The 18,312-nt window shown below is 41.2% G+C and overlaps 1 protein-coding gene across 2 annotated transcripts in view; it reads left to right on the top strand.

Moving 5' to 3' along the window:
* DNAJC6 (DnaJ heat shock protein family (Hsp40) member C6) overlaps positions 1 to 18,312 on the top strand; it is a 127,785-nt gene that overhangs the window by 92,764 nt on the left and 16,709 nt on the right. For both annotated transcript variants that reach the window (XM_081086428.1, XM_081086429.1), the window contains exons 5-13: positions 437 to 559; positions 6,009 to 6,142; positions 6,680 to 6,874; positions 7,979 to 8,096; positions 9,880 to 9,959; positions 11,107 to 11,300; positions 11,417 to 11,497; positions 14,188 to 14,622; positions 17,216 to 17,350. In XM_081086428.1, coding sequence (XP_080942554.1) covers positions 437 to 559; positions 6,009 to 6,142; positions 6,680 to 6,874; positions 7,979 to 8,096; positions 9,880 to 9,959; positions 11,107 to 11,300; positions 11,417 to 11,497; positions 14,188 to 14,622; positions 17,216 to 17,350 — 1,495 coding nt within the window. The remainder of the gene's footprint in view (positions 1 to 436; positions 560 to 6,008; positions 6,143 to 6,679; positions 6,875 to 7,978; positions 8,097 to 9,879; positions 9,960 to 11,106; positions 11,301 to 11,416; positions 11,498 to 14,187; positions 14,623 to 17,215; positions 17,351 to 18,312) is intronic.

Raw genomic sequence — 18,312 nt, 5'->3', positions numbered from 1 at the left:
TATAAAATTAGGAACAGTGCAGGATTTATAAGATAAACCTATAATTAAACATCTACTAGGCAGGTAAAAACATTTTATACTTAACAGACATTAAATTTAGAGCTTTGTGCAGTGGGTAGTATTATAGCCAATGAGGTATATCTGAGGCATAATTATTGTTAATTGAAATAAAAATTTGGGTAACCTTACAGAATAAAAATAAAATCCAAATATATAGTTTAAGTGATCTCGCTGAATTTAAAATGTATTTTAAAATGTATTTTCATACCCTATAGAAACATAATTTTTTGATGAAAAAATTGCTGGATTAAGTAACTCTTCTTCCATTCTCAGTTGTTCCTGAGGCTAGAGTATCACTCCCAGAAGCAGTTGTTTGGCGTCCTGTTGGAGAGGAAGTCACTAAGGGAATTCATTTCCTTTTACTGTGTTCCCTTAGGTTTCAGAATGCAGTTGGCCCATTAGGCAAGCCCCCAGTCTGCACAACCTCTTTGCTGTGTGTCGGAACATGTATAACTGGCTACTGCAGAACCCCAAAAACGTCTGTGTTGTCCACTGCTTGGTGAGTAACCTTTATTGTTGTCATTGTCTGCAGTTATTTGGTATAGTTCGGTCAAATACAGCTTGCCCTATGCAGACTGATGAGCAGGTAACATTTAAGTTGAATTATCATTTATTGAGATCCTACTTAGGAATTTGGTGATCTGAGGTATATGAAAATGAGGAATGACCTTATTATTCTTGCCTTAAAATTTGAGTATTAGTGGGAGAGGCAGACATGTACACAGCCCGCATCATTTAGAGCCTCTAGAATGTGCTAAGTATTACAAAAGAGGTAGAAGCAAGAGCTGTGGGTGCCCAGGTAACAATGTCATTGACCTTGTGTGAGTAAATTTGCCATAGCACAATGGAATATTCATTTTTTCTTATTTTTAAAACATAATTTAAGAAATTTTTTCAATTACAGTTGACATGCAATATTATTTTAGTTTCAGATGTGGGACATAGTGATTAGAGATTTATATAACTTACGTAGTACTCACCCTGAGAGGTCTAATACCCATCTGACACCATACATAGTCATTGCAATATTATTGACTGTATTTCTTGTGCTTTCCTTACTTTTTGTGTTTGAATAAAAATGAAATAAAATGACACCTATGCTCTTGTAAGTAGTCACAGAAAATATTGACTGTGTTTTACAGCACTTCCCAGTGAGACTGATGTCTTTGCTGGCTACTGACTTTATACAGTCCATTTTTCTAACCCTTTTTTTCCAGAGGCCTCTTACCTATTGTTTAAAACTCAACTTCCAATAAAGTCATTTTGAGTATTTTCACAATATGGACATTTCCCCTATATCTCTAAGTGCTTCTGTGGCAGTTCATGCATTGCATCATCATATTGGTGAACTCCCACTTGACCATGAGTACCTTACAGGCAAGAACTGTGTCTTTCTTTGCACCCCAAATATAAAGGATTTTGAATAAATGGCTGGCAATATAAGCAAATGAACACACAAATGGAATCTGAGCATAAATATTGGAAATATTCATTGCTTCTATAAACTTCAGGGTCTATATATTTTTACTATGATTTTACTTAGTGATTCTCCCTTTTATTCTTGAAAGCCAGTTGGCTAAGAGGGAAAAAAGCAGAATATTTCTGCTTCAAATACTTAACTTTTAATATAAAAACTAGTATAATTTTTTAAAAGACCAGCATGGAAAATAAAAGGAGGGACCCATATCTAAGCACCTAGAGCATATGAAAAGAGTGTCTGGAGAACTAAATCTTAAAAAGAATTAAGATTGAGAAAAGTGTATTTTTTAAAGAAATATGTCCTTGGAATAAGGACAACAATAAAGGCTTGAGGCACATGGTACCATCTTATCTTAACTCCTTTATGCTGTTCCTTTATCAGCGAACAAATGTCAAGCAAGAAAGGGTGTAGCAGTAATTAAGACAAAACTGATAGGTAGTGAGATAGTAAAAGAGCTTCACAACACTGAACAATATCCACTCTCTAGACTTCAATTATGGGACAGAATGCCAACAGCACAAGGAAAGCAATTATGGATCCGTTATGTAATATGAGGAAACTAGAAGAAGAGGTGCCAGGCAAGCAAGGAGAGATTGCTTCTAAAAGATAGCGGAGGTTAATCCTGGAAAGTCACATCTGGTGAGGCTGATGGCAATTCAGGCAAAATTTTCATATAAATTTTTGCACACATATTTTTTGCACAGATGATTTTTAACTCTTAGAAAAACACCAAAAAGTTATTCATTATGAACACACATATCAAACCACCTGAATATTTTTCAAAAAGACTAATACATTAGTAGAGATAGTTTATTGGATTTCTGCAAGATATTGACCAGTTTCTTGTAATCAAGGTGGAGAAACTTGGACAAGGTTGATACACATTTAGTGAAATCATGGTTGAATATCTGCTTCTAAAGGTAGATGGCTACTGGATCTGCAGCTTCCCAAGGTTGCATTTGGTTGCCCTTTTAATTAACTTTTATTGGTTTCAGAGAGGAAAGGAGAGGGAGAGAGAGATAGAAATATCAATGATGAGAGAGAATCATTGATCAGCTGCCTCCTGCACACCCCACAATGGGGATCGAGCCTGCAAACCGGGCATGGGTCCTGACTGGGAATCGAACCGGAGACCCCTAAGTTCATAGGTTGACGTTCAACCACTGAGTCACATCTTCCAGGCTTAATTAACATTCTTTATGGCAATATAGAGATCAACCTTATCAATTTTCTCAGAATGGGAGATTCACATAATGAATCTGGATTTAAAAAGTTTTTGGAGATTGGTCATTTAACAAACTATGTGAAGTTAAACACAGGATAAATGTTGTATTTTTAAAAAATATATACTTGTATTGATTGATTTCAGAGAGTAAGGGAGAGGAAGAGAGAGATAGAAATATCAATGATGAGAATCATTGATCAGCTGCCTCCTGCACGCCCCCTACTGGGGATATAGAGTTCACAACCCATAGCCCTAGCAGATTTGGCTCAGTGGATAGAACATGGGCCTGCGGACTGAAGGATCCTGGGTTCAATTTCGGTCAAGGGCCAGGTTGCAGGTTCGATCTCCAGTCGGGGCTTGCAGGAGGCAGCCAATCAATGATTCTCTGTCATCATTGATGTTTTTCTCTCACTCTCTCTTCCTCTCTGAAATCAATAAAAATATATTTTAAAAAGAAAAAGAAAAAAGTGCCAATTAAAAGGAAATATCTTTAAAAAATAAAATATTAAACATATTTGTCTGTTAAAACAAATTAAAAAGAACTAGTGGTTTTAGTAGATAGGAAGTTCAATCAGAGTTTATGGTATGACTTAGCCTGCATTTAAACTAGCTTGGCCTGGGGTTATGTTAATAAAAACATAGTATCTGAACTAAGGAAGATGATGTTTCCTCTCTAGTTTGCTTAGAACACATATCATAGTATGCATTTCACATCTGGGCAGCACACTTAAGGTTGTTTTAAACCATGAACAGAGACAATAGAGTGAAGGCCTGGGGTGGAGGAGTAGGGGCTGGGTGGAAGGAGGTAAAGGGGGGTGGAATGGGGGACATATGTAATACTGTCAACAACAACAATACACACACACACACACACACACACACACTGGAGTCTTGTTCAGAGGAAGTACACCAAATAATGATGTCTATTTAAATGGAATATCAGCCTGGCTGGTGTGGTTCAGTGGTTGAGCGTTGACCTATGAACCAGGAGGTCACAGTTTGATTCTCTGTCAGGGCACATGCCTGGATTTCATGCTTGATCCCTAGTGTGGGGTGTGTAGGAGGCAACCAATCAATGATTCTTTCTCATCATTGATGTTTCTCTCTCGCCTCTCCCTCTCTGAAATCAATGAAAATATATGTTTAAATGGAATATCAAATGAGGAAGAATTGAAGAGATTGTGTATTGTGTATTAGTGTTCTCCAGGGAAACAGAAACAGAACCAATGGGATGAATATATATATATATATATATATATATATATATATATATGGTATATATTTATGGAGAAAGAGAAATACATATATGAAATTTACTATAGGAATTGGCTCGTGTGGTTATGAAGGCCAAGAAGCCCCACAGTCTGCAAGCTGGAGAAGCAGGAAGGCCAATGGTATCATTAGTCTATGTCTGAAGGCCTCATAACTAAGGCGGCTGCTGGTGTAAGTCCAGGAGTCTGAAGGTCCCCAAACCAGAAGCTCCAATACCTGAGGGCAGGGTAAGATGGAGGTCCCAACTCAAAAAGAGAGAGAGAATTTGCCCTTCCTTCCCTTTTTATTCTGTTGGGCCCTCAACAGATTGGATGATGACCCCTCCCTTTTGATGAGGGCAGATCCCTTTCCTGAGTCTATTGATTCAAGTGCTGACCTCTTCCAGGAACACTCTCATAGACACACCCAGAAATAATGTTTTTCCAGCTTTCTGGGCTCCCTTAGCCTGGCCAAATTGACACATAAAATGAACCATCACAGACTGGGTGTGATGGGAAATAGAAGTGTTGATGGAAAGGGAGGGTATTTCAGATACGTGAAGACTGTCATGGGGGAAAGAGGTCAGCTGACTTTTGATCTTCTCAGAAGGAAGAATGAGGATCATCGAGTGGCATAGACTTCAACTCAGCATATTCAGTATAAGGAAAAACTTTGTGAACTGCACTGGCCTACTTCAACTTGCAGGAAGCTACCTGTCACTTATAGTGTTCCAGGTTGAAAATGTTGGCCACCATCTGTCAAGAATATTAGTGTATATAGGGTGTCCCCCCCAAAAAAAGTATACACACTTTGAATAATTATAAAGGCAGTGTTTATTAAAATACATTTTCAAAATTGAGCCATCAGCTGTTACAGTGTGTATATATTTTTGGGGGACACCGTGTGCATTCCTTCATCGAATGAAGGTGAATCAGGTGAAGCTTCTTTTATATGATTTTACTAGAGGCCCGATGCACAAAAATTCGTGCAAGAGTAGGCCTTCCTTCCCCCAGTTGCTGTCACCGGCTTCCCTCTGGTACCCGGGACCCGGACTGCTTCCTTCCTCCAGCTTCCCACAGGCACCCAGAACCCTGCTGGCTTCCCTCTGACCCCAGCTTCGTCAGGAAGGACGTCTGGAAGATGTCCGGTCTAATTAGTATATTACACTTTCATTATTATAGATAAGAATCTAGGAATACATATTGTCCCAAAAAATGTAAACACACTTAACAGCTGATAGTTCAACTGATGTTTCTTTCTTTTCAGATTTAACCCGTTGGAATGAATAATTATTCAAAGTGTGTATGCATTTTTTTTGAGACCCTGTACATAGCATATTCCAAAATGCAGTATTACCTAATCTGTGAGCTGTACCTCCAGCCCTAAACCAAAAGACCTCAACTGTTAGTTCTAATGCCACAAGTCTAAAATTACTTTGAAGATCAGATTATTTTCCAGTAAATATATGCAAATCAAATTTATATTGCTAGCTTTCTCAGGTTAGTAGAGAGCCAATTTTATCCTGAGAATAAGTCTCTCGTTTCAGCTTTCAGATTTAAGTAGCTGGGACTGAGTTTGCTTTTCAAGTAAACAATTTTGAACTGACTGGCATGCCTAGTTAAAAGGGTTTCTCTCCTCTCTCCCTCCCCCCACCCCAACTCTTCTTTCTTTTAATTTTTTAAAGAATATGTTTTTATTGATTTTTTAGAGAGGAAGGGAGAAGGGAGAGAGAGAGAAAGAAACATCAATGTGAGAGAAACATCAATCAGCTACCTCCTGCACGTTCCCCACCAGGGATCAAGCTCCCAACCCTGGGATGTGTCCTGACCCATAATCAAACCAGCGACCTCTTGGTGCATGGGTTGATGCTCAACCACTGAGCCACACTGGCCTGACCCAACTCCTCTCTTTTAATGGCAAGTACAGCCAGTCTCAGTGGTGAGTGGCTGATTGGACCATGTTTATGACAAGTTTATGCATTTTCTTTGGCAGGATGGACGGGCAGCATCGTCAATTCTGGTTGGTGCTATGTTCATTTTCTGTAATCTCTACTCGACTCCTGGCCCAGCTGTTCGATTGTTATATGCAAAGCGACCAGGAATCGGACTCTCACCATCCCACAGGAGGTAAAGTAAGCTTAGATGCAGGGTAGGCGCAGACATAATCGAATTGGTGTCATGTACTTTAAAAAAACACACGCAAAAAAAACCTGTTTAGATAATTGACTTATCTCCTCTTCAGTCACAGTTTCATCCTTTCTCTTATTTAAATTGCATCTCCTTACCTTTCTTTTGGATCAAAAGTGCTTCTGATGATAAAATCCTACAGATTTTTCAATGCCAGCCTTTAACTGATAAATCTAATCTGCTAGGTCAAATAGGAATAGATGTTCAAATATTGAGCCAGTGTCAAGCTCCCATAACCTTTTGCATTTAATAAATACCCCTTCATCACTTCTCTGGGGGAAGTACAGCAGTGTCATTAGATAAAAGCTTTCCTACATGATTGGTTGCATTCTCTTTAGCTACTTATGTTAAAGAAGTGAGCATCGTAAATTTTTATTATAAGTTAGTAATTTGCAAAAACAAACATCTTAGCAAAGATCAATGGTTTCTTTCTTCTGGTGTGGTGGGCGCCAACCGAATGTAAATCTTCTGTTTTAGATACCTGGGCTACATGTGTGACCTCCTAGCGGACAAACCCTACCAGCCTCACTTCAAGTCTCTCACGATTAAGTCGATCACTGTCAGTCCAGTCCCCTTTTTTAACAAACAGAGAAACGGGTGTCGCCCATACTGTGATGTGCTGATTGGAGAAACCAAAATATATACAACCTGCACAGATTTTGAACGGATGAAGTAAGTCATAATATTTCAATTCTTGTGAACTGCTCTATTCTTCTGTATATTGGATCATATTCTGCCTGTGAGGACTATGTCATTGTGAAATGACCGAAATTAAAAAAAAAAAAAAGTTTATCCTAGGTCAGCCATGGGCAAACTACGGCCCGCGGGCCGGATCCGGCCCGTTCGGCTGTTCTATCCCACCCGCGGAGCCGAAAGAGCAGAGGGTTCTCTCCCCTCCACTCCTTCACCACCAGCAGTGTTAACATGGCAACGTAGGGAAACACGGCCACAGCTCCTTCTTCTGAGTCCAGTTTAAGAACCCATTGTGGCCCTCGAGTCAAAAAGTTTGCCCACCCCTGTCCTAGGTGGTAACCATAGAAAAGTACAATTAAATCAAGGATGGCATAGCCCCCTTTTAAATGGTGATATGATTTACGGGATTAACAAGAGCTGTAACAAGGGTTAAGACACTGCTATGGGACAGAAGACCTGGATGTTCTAAAAAGGAATGACCTTGATGAGATTTGGTGAGCATAAAGGAAGTATCAGGGAAGAATGGGTTTTCCAGGTGAACAGCAAGGTGGATGGTGATGTAATTAAAGACATTATAGAATCTAAAAGAGCAGCTGCCAGTGGGTGGTGGGAGGGGGTGTGGAGAGAAGGGAGTGGATGGTAACATGAAATGAAATTAGTTTGAAATAGACTGAATTTGTGGATTAGTATCCAAGACCCTCACAGAGCATTTCATTGCTATTTCTGTACTGATCTCCATTGGACTTTTCATTCCCTCTACCTCTGTTTTTGCCATTAATTTATAGTCATGTAAAGGCAGATATGTCAGGGCTAGATGTATTTGAAGAAATGAAACCTGTGAAGTAGGGATGGCAATTAATTATCTAGAGAGAGACAGTGGCACCAGATCAATGCCATCCATCCATGAAGGACCAGTTTGCACCCAATTGGCACAGGCTGTGCTTCTACTTTGCTCAAGACAGGAAATGGTTCCTGGGTCCAGAGCTGGGCAAACAGGTCTCTTGGCCAGAGCCATGGAGGTCTATACCTGTGCAGATATACCAAATTGGACTCTTTCATGTATGTTGTTGTCTCTGTTTAAAGAGAATACCGTGTCCAAGATGGGAAAATCTTCATTCCCTTGAACATCACTGTGCAAGGAGATGTGGTCGTTTCCATGTATCACTTGAGGTCAACCATCGGGAGTCGGCTACAGGCCAAGGTATGGTTTTATGGCATAAGCTCCTCGGAGCCTTCAGTGGGAGTATGTCAGTCTTTCTTCTACATCACTTTGGGCTTGAGTGTCTTATGGTATTAGAATCAGATGGAGCCGTTCAAGATTGCTGATGCCCATCTCCCTCCCTCCTTTTACAGGGAAGGGAACTGAGGCTCAGAGATTATGGCTTGCCCAGATCACCCTGCTGGAAGGTGGCAGCGCTAGCACTTGTAGCAAACCTTGCTCTTTAGAAGCTTGTGCCTTTTCTACAGTGTCCCGTTTGGATCAGCATGTTGCGGGGGAGGGCTATTTCTAGTAAGGAAGTGGGATTAAGTGATTATATATTCTTTTCAGTTGTTTTATTGCAACAGAATTCACCCTTTTAAAGAGTACAATGCAGTTGCTTTTAGTATTTTCAAAGAGTTGTGCAACCACCAGTACTGTCTAAATCCAGGACATTTTTATCACCCCCAAAGGAAACCCTATACCATTAGCAGTCACTGCCCATTCCTCTTCCTCCATCCCCTAGGCCCGTGGTCGGCAAACTGCGGCTTGCGAGCCACATGCGGCTCTTTGGCCCCTTGAGTGTGGCTCTTCCACAAAATACCACGTGTGGGCGCACACGTACAGTGCGATTGAAACTTCCTGGCCCATGCTCAGAAGTCAGTATTTTGTGGAAAAGCCACACTCAAGGAGCCAAAGAGCTGCATGTGGCTCGCGAGCTGTAGTTTGCCGACCACTGTCCTAGGCCATCATTATTCTACTTTCGGTCTCCGTGGATTTGTCTGTTTTGGACATTTCATATAAATAAAATCATGCAACATATGGTCTTTAGTGACTGGCTCTTTTCACTAAGCACAATGCTTTCGAAGTTCATTTATGTTGTAGCATGTATTAGTACATCATCCCTTTTTATTTATTCATTTACTTTTAAATATTTATTGTTGAAAGTATTACATATGTCCTTTTTTTCTCCCACTGACCCCTTATTGCCCACTCCTGCCCCCTTCCCCAAGCCTCCGCCACCCTGTTGTCTGTGTCCACGTGTTATACATATATGCATACAAGTTCTGTGGTTGATCTCTTCCCACCCACCCAAGTACTTCATTCCTTTATATGGCCAAATAATATTCCATTATATGACTATACTGCTTTTTATTAATCTCTTCATCAGTTGATGGTCATTCAGGTGATTGCCACTTTTGGGATATTACTGCAAGTAATTGCATTTTAATTCATCAAATATTTGCTAAGTGCATGCACTGTACCAGTCACTGCCTAGGAGCTTAGGACCGAGAAGAATAAGACTGTGTCCCTGCCTTTAGAAAACTTAGCCAAGCAGGGGAAATTCACACATGTACAGACATCCACTGCCATATTAGAGGTTGCATTAGATGCTCTAATGGGAGCAGTTGTTTTAGCCAGTGGTGGCCCAGAAAGGCTACAGAGGGGCTATGACCATCCAAGCTAGGCTGTGAAGGTTGAGTCTATCAGGTTGGAGCAGGGGTATGCTGGATGGAAGGAATAGAATGAGTCAAAGCATAGCAGTGTGCAAGAACGTGGGGCATTCGCAGATGAGGAAACGGCTTGCCTGGACAGAGCTCATGGAGAGGAGAGACTAGAAATAAAGCTAGGCCTGTTCCAAATGGGGAGGTCATTTAACATTCAGAGTGAAAAAAGGTTCAGACTTAGAAACAGTTGGAGGTGCATGGCTCCTCAGAACATAGCCTTTTGATCTGATTCCCTTTCTACTGATGGATTGAAATGTGCTTCTCTCATGTATCCTTAGGTGACCAACACTCAAATATTCCAGCTTCAGTTTCATACTGGATTCATACCACTGGAAACCACAGTTTTAAAGTTCACCAAGTGAGTGCTGCTCGGGCTGAAACCCCTTTCAATCCGCACAGCTGTGAAGTGCTGCGGGCCAGTTGCTCAAGGCTCATTGGTGCTGTGCTGCAGGGCTGAGGCTGCTGCCGGACTGTGGAGTGTAGCTTAGCAGCACAGAGAGGCTGGCATTGATTTTCTGTGTTTCTTTTTACTTTTTTAAAGAGAGAGAGAGAGAGAGGGAGAGGGAGAGGGAGAGGGAGAGGGAGAGGGAGAGGGAGAGGGAGAGGGAGAGGGAGAGAGAGAGAGAGAGAGAGTGAGAGAGAGAGAGAGAGAAAGATTGATGTGAAAGAGTGCCCCCTGCATGCCCCCTACTGGGAATCAAGCCCATAACCTGAGCATGTGCCCACACTGGAAATCAAACTGGTGACTTCTTGGTGCATGGGAGGATGCTCAACCAACTGAGCAGCACTGGCCAGGGCAAGGCTGGTGTTTTGATTTGTCTTGACCACAAATTGTTCAAGAGACTCCAAATAGGAAGGCCTAAAATTCCAAGTGAAGGAACAAGGGGGAACAAGAGAGGGCATAAAATATCAGGGCTGTCATCCTTTGCATCTGTGTGTCCTTTTGTGTTTTTCAACAGGGGTGGCAGTGTCATCAGTAGTATGATATGAATAATAACCCTTCAGACTGGATAGCCCTTCAGATCACAGCATTGAAGCAGGGTCCTGGGAGACCCCCCTGTGCCAGACATTAACCCTTAGTTGCTGTATTATAGTGTGGTCTAGAGAACTCGGGGGGGGGGGGGGGTGGAGGGCGGTGGCCGATGCTGGGTCGGGATAGGCGTTCAAGAGCTCAGGGTGGTGGCCTTGAGCCTGTTTCACTCTTTTAATAACTGATTTGGCCATGCTGGTGCATACTGGCTGTATGTATCACCCCTGCCTTCTGGAGTGCTTTCACATGTAGTAGTATCCAAGTTCTCTGAGTAGGCACTATTCTACCTCTTTTCTCTAGAGGAGGAAACGGAGGCTCAGACCAGTAAAGTAATTTATCTGGTTAATGATTGCATTTTCCCTAGAAATGAGTCTCAGGGTTAACCCAGGAGTCAACCTCCACTGGGTTTTGTGCTGAACATCGTACTGGTTCCATTTGTTTTTCACTGATCTTCTTCTTTTACTTCCCTATTTAGGCCTGAGTTGGATGCAGTTGATGTACCAGAAAAATATCCTCAACTATTTCAGGTGACTCTGGATGTAGAGCTACAGCCCCAAGACAAAGTGGTCGACTTAACCCCACCCTGGGAACATTACTGCACGAAGGATGTCAATCCCAGCATCCTCTTCTCTTCTCACCAGGAACATCAAGATACTCTGGTCTTAGGAGGTATAAGCCACCTGATATGGCTTTGTTTTCAGCATGAAGGCTCGGTGTTGGTGTTATTTATCACGTTGGCTTATTTCCTGTGTTTCATTGACTCTGCATGGCCTTTTGTCTTGCAGGACAGGCTCCAATAGATATCCCTCCAGACAACCCCAGACATTTTGGGCAAGGTGGCTTCTTTTCCACTCTCTGTTGGCAAGGTACTTGCAAGCATTTCTTTAAATTTACACAGTTAGGTGATTGTCACATGGTTCTTTTGTAAAGGTGATGAGTTCTCCAAGCAGCCTAAAGTAAAGCAGCACTTAGAAGTCGTCCATGTTCCTCCTTATTTGACACTCTCTTGACTCATGCCTTTTTTAGGTCAGGCAGCTTCTCTCCTTTCAAGACCATAAATGCTTAGACTGATGCAAAAGGCTATTTTGAGCCTAATGCTACCTTTTCTCTCGATGCAGTATTTTGGATCACATTTTTCCTGGCTTTACAAATAAGCATGATCTTTTTTAGGACCTCCCTTTACTCTGCTGACACACAAATTAACTCTATCTCCTGCCCTCAGCTAATATTCTAAAAATATAAAATCTGGCATTGCCCCCAGAGGGCTCTAACCATTAGCGGGGCAGAACTGAGCTTCCCTGGTGTCGGGAAGGCAAACACTTGGCCCATACTTGCTACTTGCTGTAACAACCATGGCAGAAATCGGGCTCCACCACAGTATCATTTTCTGCTGAACCTGGAGATGTTTCAGAATCTTTCTAACATAATACTTCAAATTACTGCCATCAGTAGATTGGCATTCTAATCGATACCCATCTGCCATCCTGTTACCAGCTGGGGTTCTTGGGTTCCCCAAGATGGAAATAAAAAGGAACCACCTGAGATATTCCCAAATTTTATTGGACTTGCACCAGGTGTGAGGGAGATAGCACAGGAGCACAGAGTTCCCAACTGGCACCGCAAGTGGCTTTGTTGGGTTGTTTTTAATAAGAAGTGGATAAAGTGGGCATGCATAAAAGTTGGGCAAGGCATGATTTTTTCTATGTCAGGGCCCAACCACTTCTTCATTCCTTTGGGTTGCTTAGCAGTAATTTGCTCCTTAGGGCAAGAAGGTGGTGTTGCTCACTACTGCCGCTCTAGGAAGGTTATATAGTGGTCAGATCTTAATTGTGCATGTGGAACAGGGGTTTCCATATCTGCAAGGAAGTGGAGGGATGGTTGCATTTATGTGGTTATTTTATACGGTGTTCTTTCTGGCTATCTGGCATTCCTTTGGCCCCAGGCCCAAGTCCCTATGCTGTCTCAATCCTTGCTTTAGAGTGTGCTGAAATTAACTGCAATAATATGAAATGGGTAGGAAACTGGTTTTGGCAATAGTCTACTTACAATTTTCTTGATGGACCCTCCTCAGCCGGCTGTGTGAACATAAGATATTTTTCCCATTGCCTACACAGAATTTCCCGTGTTTGGTGAAAAAATTGTTCATAGAATTCCTTTGAATTGAAAGGCTTATATTCAGAAATAGGACCAATAACATTAAAAAAATGGATAACTTGGGAAATCTAGACCTCAGGTAGATGGCCGAGCTCCCTCTTGGTTCCCCCATATCTTGTTTTATCACACAAGGGCCTTCAATAAAACTCCATGTTTACCTCTCTACTGCAATTTTAGTAAGTAATCTAGAAATCATTCCTGTCAGGCTCTGAAATAGCACACACGCACAATTTCTTTTCCTGACTTTGCAGAGCCAGGTGTGTTTAGGAATGCAGAATATTTTGGATTTTAGTGAGGTGACATGGTACATACGTTGTATATGACTTAGCGTTTCCCAGGGGCATCTCTGACAACAACTTGTAATCAAACGTACTAACACTTCTGCAGTGAAACATAGAAATAGTAACCCTGAGTGAAATAAATGGAGATTATAAATACTTTCACATCAGGTCTGGTCATATTTTTCTACCAACTTAGGTTGCACCAAACTTAGGAAAAACCTTTCCCTTTTCATAGCTTTTTGCATTTTGGAATTGGGGATAAGGGATGTGCATCTACTTAATTTGAATGTGGATCTATCTATCTGACATTAAATGATAAAGTTCCATAGGAGGAGCTGTCTCAAGGAGGGCCGGAAAGTCACTCACCAGCATCTCTATTCCTTCCCCGGAAGATGCCTCTTTCCTGCTGCCTATTTTATGCTGAAAGTACCTTTCAGGTTGGTGTAAGGACCATCCTAAGCAGAGCCATTCCCTCTATTCCTTCATTAGGTGTGTGGTTCACTTCTGCTCCAGACTGGGGGAGAAAGGCCTTGCTTTCGGCTACAGGCCACAGGGAAAAGTAAAAAACAGAGGAGTCCGCACAGAAATAGCTATTTTTTTTTTCAAAGCACCTAGCATAGTGCCTGGAAGCTAATAACAATAATAATAATTATTATTAATAAGAAACGCTATAAACACATATTACTTTCTATTGATCTGAGCACTTCCTATATGTATATCATGTCATGTGAATCTCACAGCAGCCATGTGAGTTAGGTAGTATTTATTACCCCCATTTTGCTGAGAGGGAAACGGAGGCACTGAGAAGTAAAGCAACTTTCTGAGTGTCACAGAGCCAGTACGTAGTGGAGCTGGGATCCAAATCCCTGTTATCTGGCTCCAGAGTTTCTGCTCTTCACCCCAGTGCTGTACTGGACTCTTAGATGTTCAACAAGTGATAACTGAATGTCATGTGAAGTACATCAAGCTTTCCATTGGGAAGGGTCTGAAAGCATTGTTTGCTCAGAGCTATTCCTTCTCTCTTTCTGGAGGGTATATATATATAAATTATAAAAAAACAACAATTACAGAAAGGCTGTGGCCAGTAGCTAACCATTTGTTGTCATACTGGCCTTTCTTAGATCAGAAATCAGAGAAATCATTCTGTGAGGAGGACCACGCTGCCCTCGTGAATCAGGAAAGTGAGCAGTCAGACGACGAACTTCTGACCCTTTCCAGTCCCCACGGCAATGCCAGCGATGATAAGCACCATGAAACCAAAAAGCCCAGCAAAAAGCAGCAGGAGCCCGCTGCCCCTCCTCCCCCCGAGGACGTGGACCTTCTGGGCTTGGAAGGGTCTACAGTGAGTAAGAACTTCTCCTCACCAGTGGCTCCTCCCACCAATTCTGATCTGCTCAGTGACCTGTTTGGGGCTGCAGGTGCGGCCGGCCCTGCCCAGGCTGGACAGTCCGGGGTGGAAGACGTGTTTCATCCAAGTGGACCTGCATCCGCCCAATCAACACCACGCCGGTCTGCCACCTCCACCTCTGCGTCTCCAACCCTACGAGTGGGAGAAGGTAAAATTTTCCATGCTGCACTGTACAGTTTTGAAATCTAACCTTTGGGCCAAGTAGGTAGAATTGAACCTTCCTAATAAGCTAGACGTTTCTAGTCTCCCTGAAAGTTCCCCAGAAGTTTATATATTTATTTAAATGGGGAACACAAGAGGAAATAAAAGGTAGGAAAGGGTAAGAGTGAATATTTGGGCTTCTCACCCCTACTTTAATTTTTTTAGGGCTTTAATACCTGAGCGTGCAGATGTAGATTGATGAATTATTATTGCTAATGATGGTGGGGTATTTACATGGAATTTAACACTACACAGTAATTCAATTCTTATAAAAACCCAGTAATTAGATGCTGTCATTATCTCTCCTTCATAGTTGAGGAAATAGAGGCTTAGAGTCAGATTAGTAGCATACCATTTTTTTATCCAGTTAGTAATGGATCGGGCCAGGTTCCAAAATTAGGCCATTTGTCTCCAGAGCTTTCCCTCAGTTTTTTTTTCCTGTAATGCCTTCCTGGAATTGTAGTTTTCTGAATACACTTTGGCTATGCAGAGAAGTACTTGGCTACTTCAAGGCATATTTGAGGGACTCATGCCTGCAGCACAGCTGACTGTAGCAGAGCTATTGGAGTCAGGTAAGGAGCTGGAGGCCCATGTGGCTCAGGTAGCTTCACCTTGCTCATTGCTACAGACTCCACCCTTCCTGTGACTGGACATCCACAGTGTTTTGATATTTTGTAAGACAGTGTAGTTGAGTAAGCGGAGGTCCTTTATAGCTAAGAACCTCTGCCCCTTGTTACCAAGGTAACAGCACATTAGGAAGAGGAAAGGGAAATGTCTGAACATTCCAGGCACATGGTAACCTGTGGGACCTTTCTTTCCCAAGCTTACCCTTCAGTTCTCAGAAGGCCTTGGACAGGTGTTGATTCATGGCAGTTCAGCTGGAGGCATTCTTTGTAAGAGTGAGCCTCAGAATCATAGAATGTAGGGGCTAGGGCTGAGGTTCCTACAAGTTATTGGTAGAGCCCGGAAGTGAGGTGCGCTGAATCTCAGGATATTTCCTCTATACTTCACTCCCTTCCATCCAGTTCTTACTCACCAAAGTGAATAAAAGTTCTATCAGGAAATAAAAAATTCCCCAAGATCCTTAAGACAGTGCATCTTGTGTGACTTTTGATGATTTAATCCATCGTAGTCCTATGCAGATAGTTCTGTCCCATTGTCAGAAATAGAAGGGCCTTCTGGCACATTAGATAAATCTGTGCCTCAGGTTGCCGACAATGAAATTGAGGCCTGTGTATACTGATTGACTTGTCCAAGGATACACAGCTGATTGGTGGCAAACCCAGATCTAGAACGCAAGTATTCTGTCTCCTAAGAGGAAGTAGAAAGAACACAGTCCAGAGTTAAAGGCCTGGATTTGAATCCCAGGACTGACACTTAACCATCTGTGTAGCCTTATTAATAAAACCTTAATTTTCTTGGTTATATAGGGGGTTAATATTTACCTATCAGCATTGTTGTAAAGACTAAATTTTGAGCTCTTGTCTTGTAGTGTTGGGAAGTTCACTTTTAGTAATGGAGAATGCCTCTAATTTAACATAAGTTGCCATTAAAAGGGTACCAAGAAATAGAAGATTTTAGCATCCTACACCAGTTGGCATTAAACTTAGATGTAGAGGATTAATTCAGTGTCCTCTTATAGTTATGCTATAAATCTGGTGTTCTCATTTTATAAAAGAGATAAAGTTTAGTGAGTATTAAATGATAAGGGATATACATTGTGTAACAGAATGCCTGACAGATGCTTGATTTACTGGTGCTGCACAGGGTTAATTCATTGCCCAGATGATTATAGAACATTGTAGCAATGAAGTCATAGCTGAACTCATCAAACCATATATCCTGCCTGGGCTTTAAGAGTGGGATTTATTCGTTAACTTGTTTGATTCTAGTTGTCCATTCCTAAACAGGTCAGTTCCACTCCAGGAAGCAATTAATTCACTAGTGTGAGACTTACAGAATAGGAAGTGACATCTCAATATAAGGTGCTAAAGGGAATTTTATTCCTTGTCCAATAATGAGATATTAAAGGGCAATTACATACATGCAGCTCTGCATGGTTTCAGTCACATTCATTTTACACCTTGAGAAATGTGAGATGCCTTTGGGAAATTCCTGGAATTTGGAGTCAGAAGACTTGAGCCTGAATGTCAGCCCTATTATTTACATTTTGGGCTTTCTAAACCTGTTTCCTTGTCTATATAATGAAAATAACACCACTTCTGTCTGATAGAAGACAGAGGTATTGAGGATCAGCTGAGGTATTCTTTATGAAGGGCAACGCGAATCCTAAGAAATGTTGCATTGTTGCTGGAAACCTCAGCTGTCCACTTGGTTCTCATCCTCTTAGTTCATTAACAAACTTTTGTTAGCCCTGGGGGACATTTAAGGATAGGATGGGCCTGTGGAATAGCCCAAGAGGCAGGAATCATCCTGATTTTTCAAGTATTTGGCCTAGGGCCTGGAAATAGTGATAACTCTTCAATATTTATTGAATGAACGAACTCATAGGACAAACACATTTCTCTTTTATTTTCTAGGTGCCTCCTTTGACCCATTTGGAGCACCTTCTAAACCATCAGGTCCAGACTTGCTGGGTTCTTTCCTGAACACGTCCAGTGCTTCCAGTGACCCCTTTCTTCAGCCTACGAGAAGTCCTTCGCCTACATTGATTGGTAAGAAGTATTTCATATTGGGAAATAGATTTCCACAAGATACCCATAGGTACTTAGTGTTAAAAGCATCATGTAGGTGTTTGGGAGTGGGGTGAGGAGAAGCTACATAATGCATCTCTCTCTTTTGGGTATTAACAATTCATGTTACCATATTAAAAGCTCTGGGTGTCTTATCATAAACAAGCCTGTTTAACTTTGTTTTACTCAGCTTTTCTAAAACTTATTGACTTTGGAATTCTTTTTTGTATTAGAACGACATGCATAGAATTATGATACCGTTGATTGTAGGGTGTTTATTTTATGTACTGATAAGGAAGAAAACAATGCTATTACTTTTAGTTGATTGGAAGATGCATCCTAGTTGAAGACATCTTTGAAATGTGGAAAAATATGAGTCAAGTTAATAAAATGTGATATGAGCATTCCACAAATCAGTATGCTACAGAACGAAGTTTAGAATATAGCACCCTGATGAGTTAGAGCTATTCTGTCTAATATGAAGTGGCCATTGAGCGCTTGGTATGTGGCTAGTCTATTTGAAATGTGCTCTGAATATAAAATAACATCCAGATTTCAACACTCAATATAAAATAAGAATGTAAAATATCTCATTAGTATTTTATATTGATCACTTGTTAATATTTTGAATACATTAGGTTAAACAAAATATATTTCTAAAATTAATTTAACCAATGTCTTTTTACCTTTTTAATATGACAACTAGAAAATTTAAAATTACATCTGGCAGGGTAGTTCAGTTGGTTAGAGCGTTGTCACTATATGCAAGGTTGCCAATTTGATCTCCGGTCACATACAAGAAGCAACCAATGAATGCATAAATAAGTGAAACAACGAAATCAGTGTTTTTTTTCTCTCTCTCTCTCCTTTCCTCTCTCTATCTAAATAAATAAATTAAAAAAAGAAAATTTTAAATTACATATGTGGCCCACATTATATATTTA

This window comes from Myotis nattereri (assembly GCF_964212035.1).
Source record: "Myotis nattereri genome assembly, chromosome: 3".
NCBI lineage: Eukaryota > Metazoa > Chordata > Mammalia > Chiroptera > Vespertilionidae > Myotis > Myotis nattereri.
This window is presented reverse-complemented; position numbering and strand designations above follow the sequence as displayed.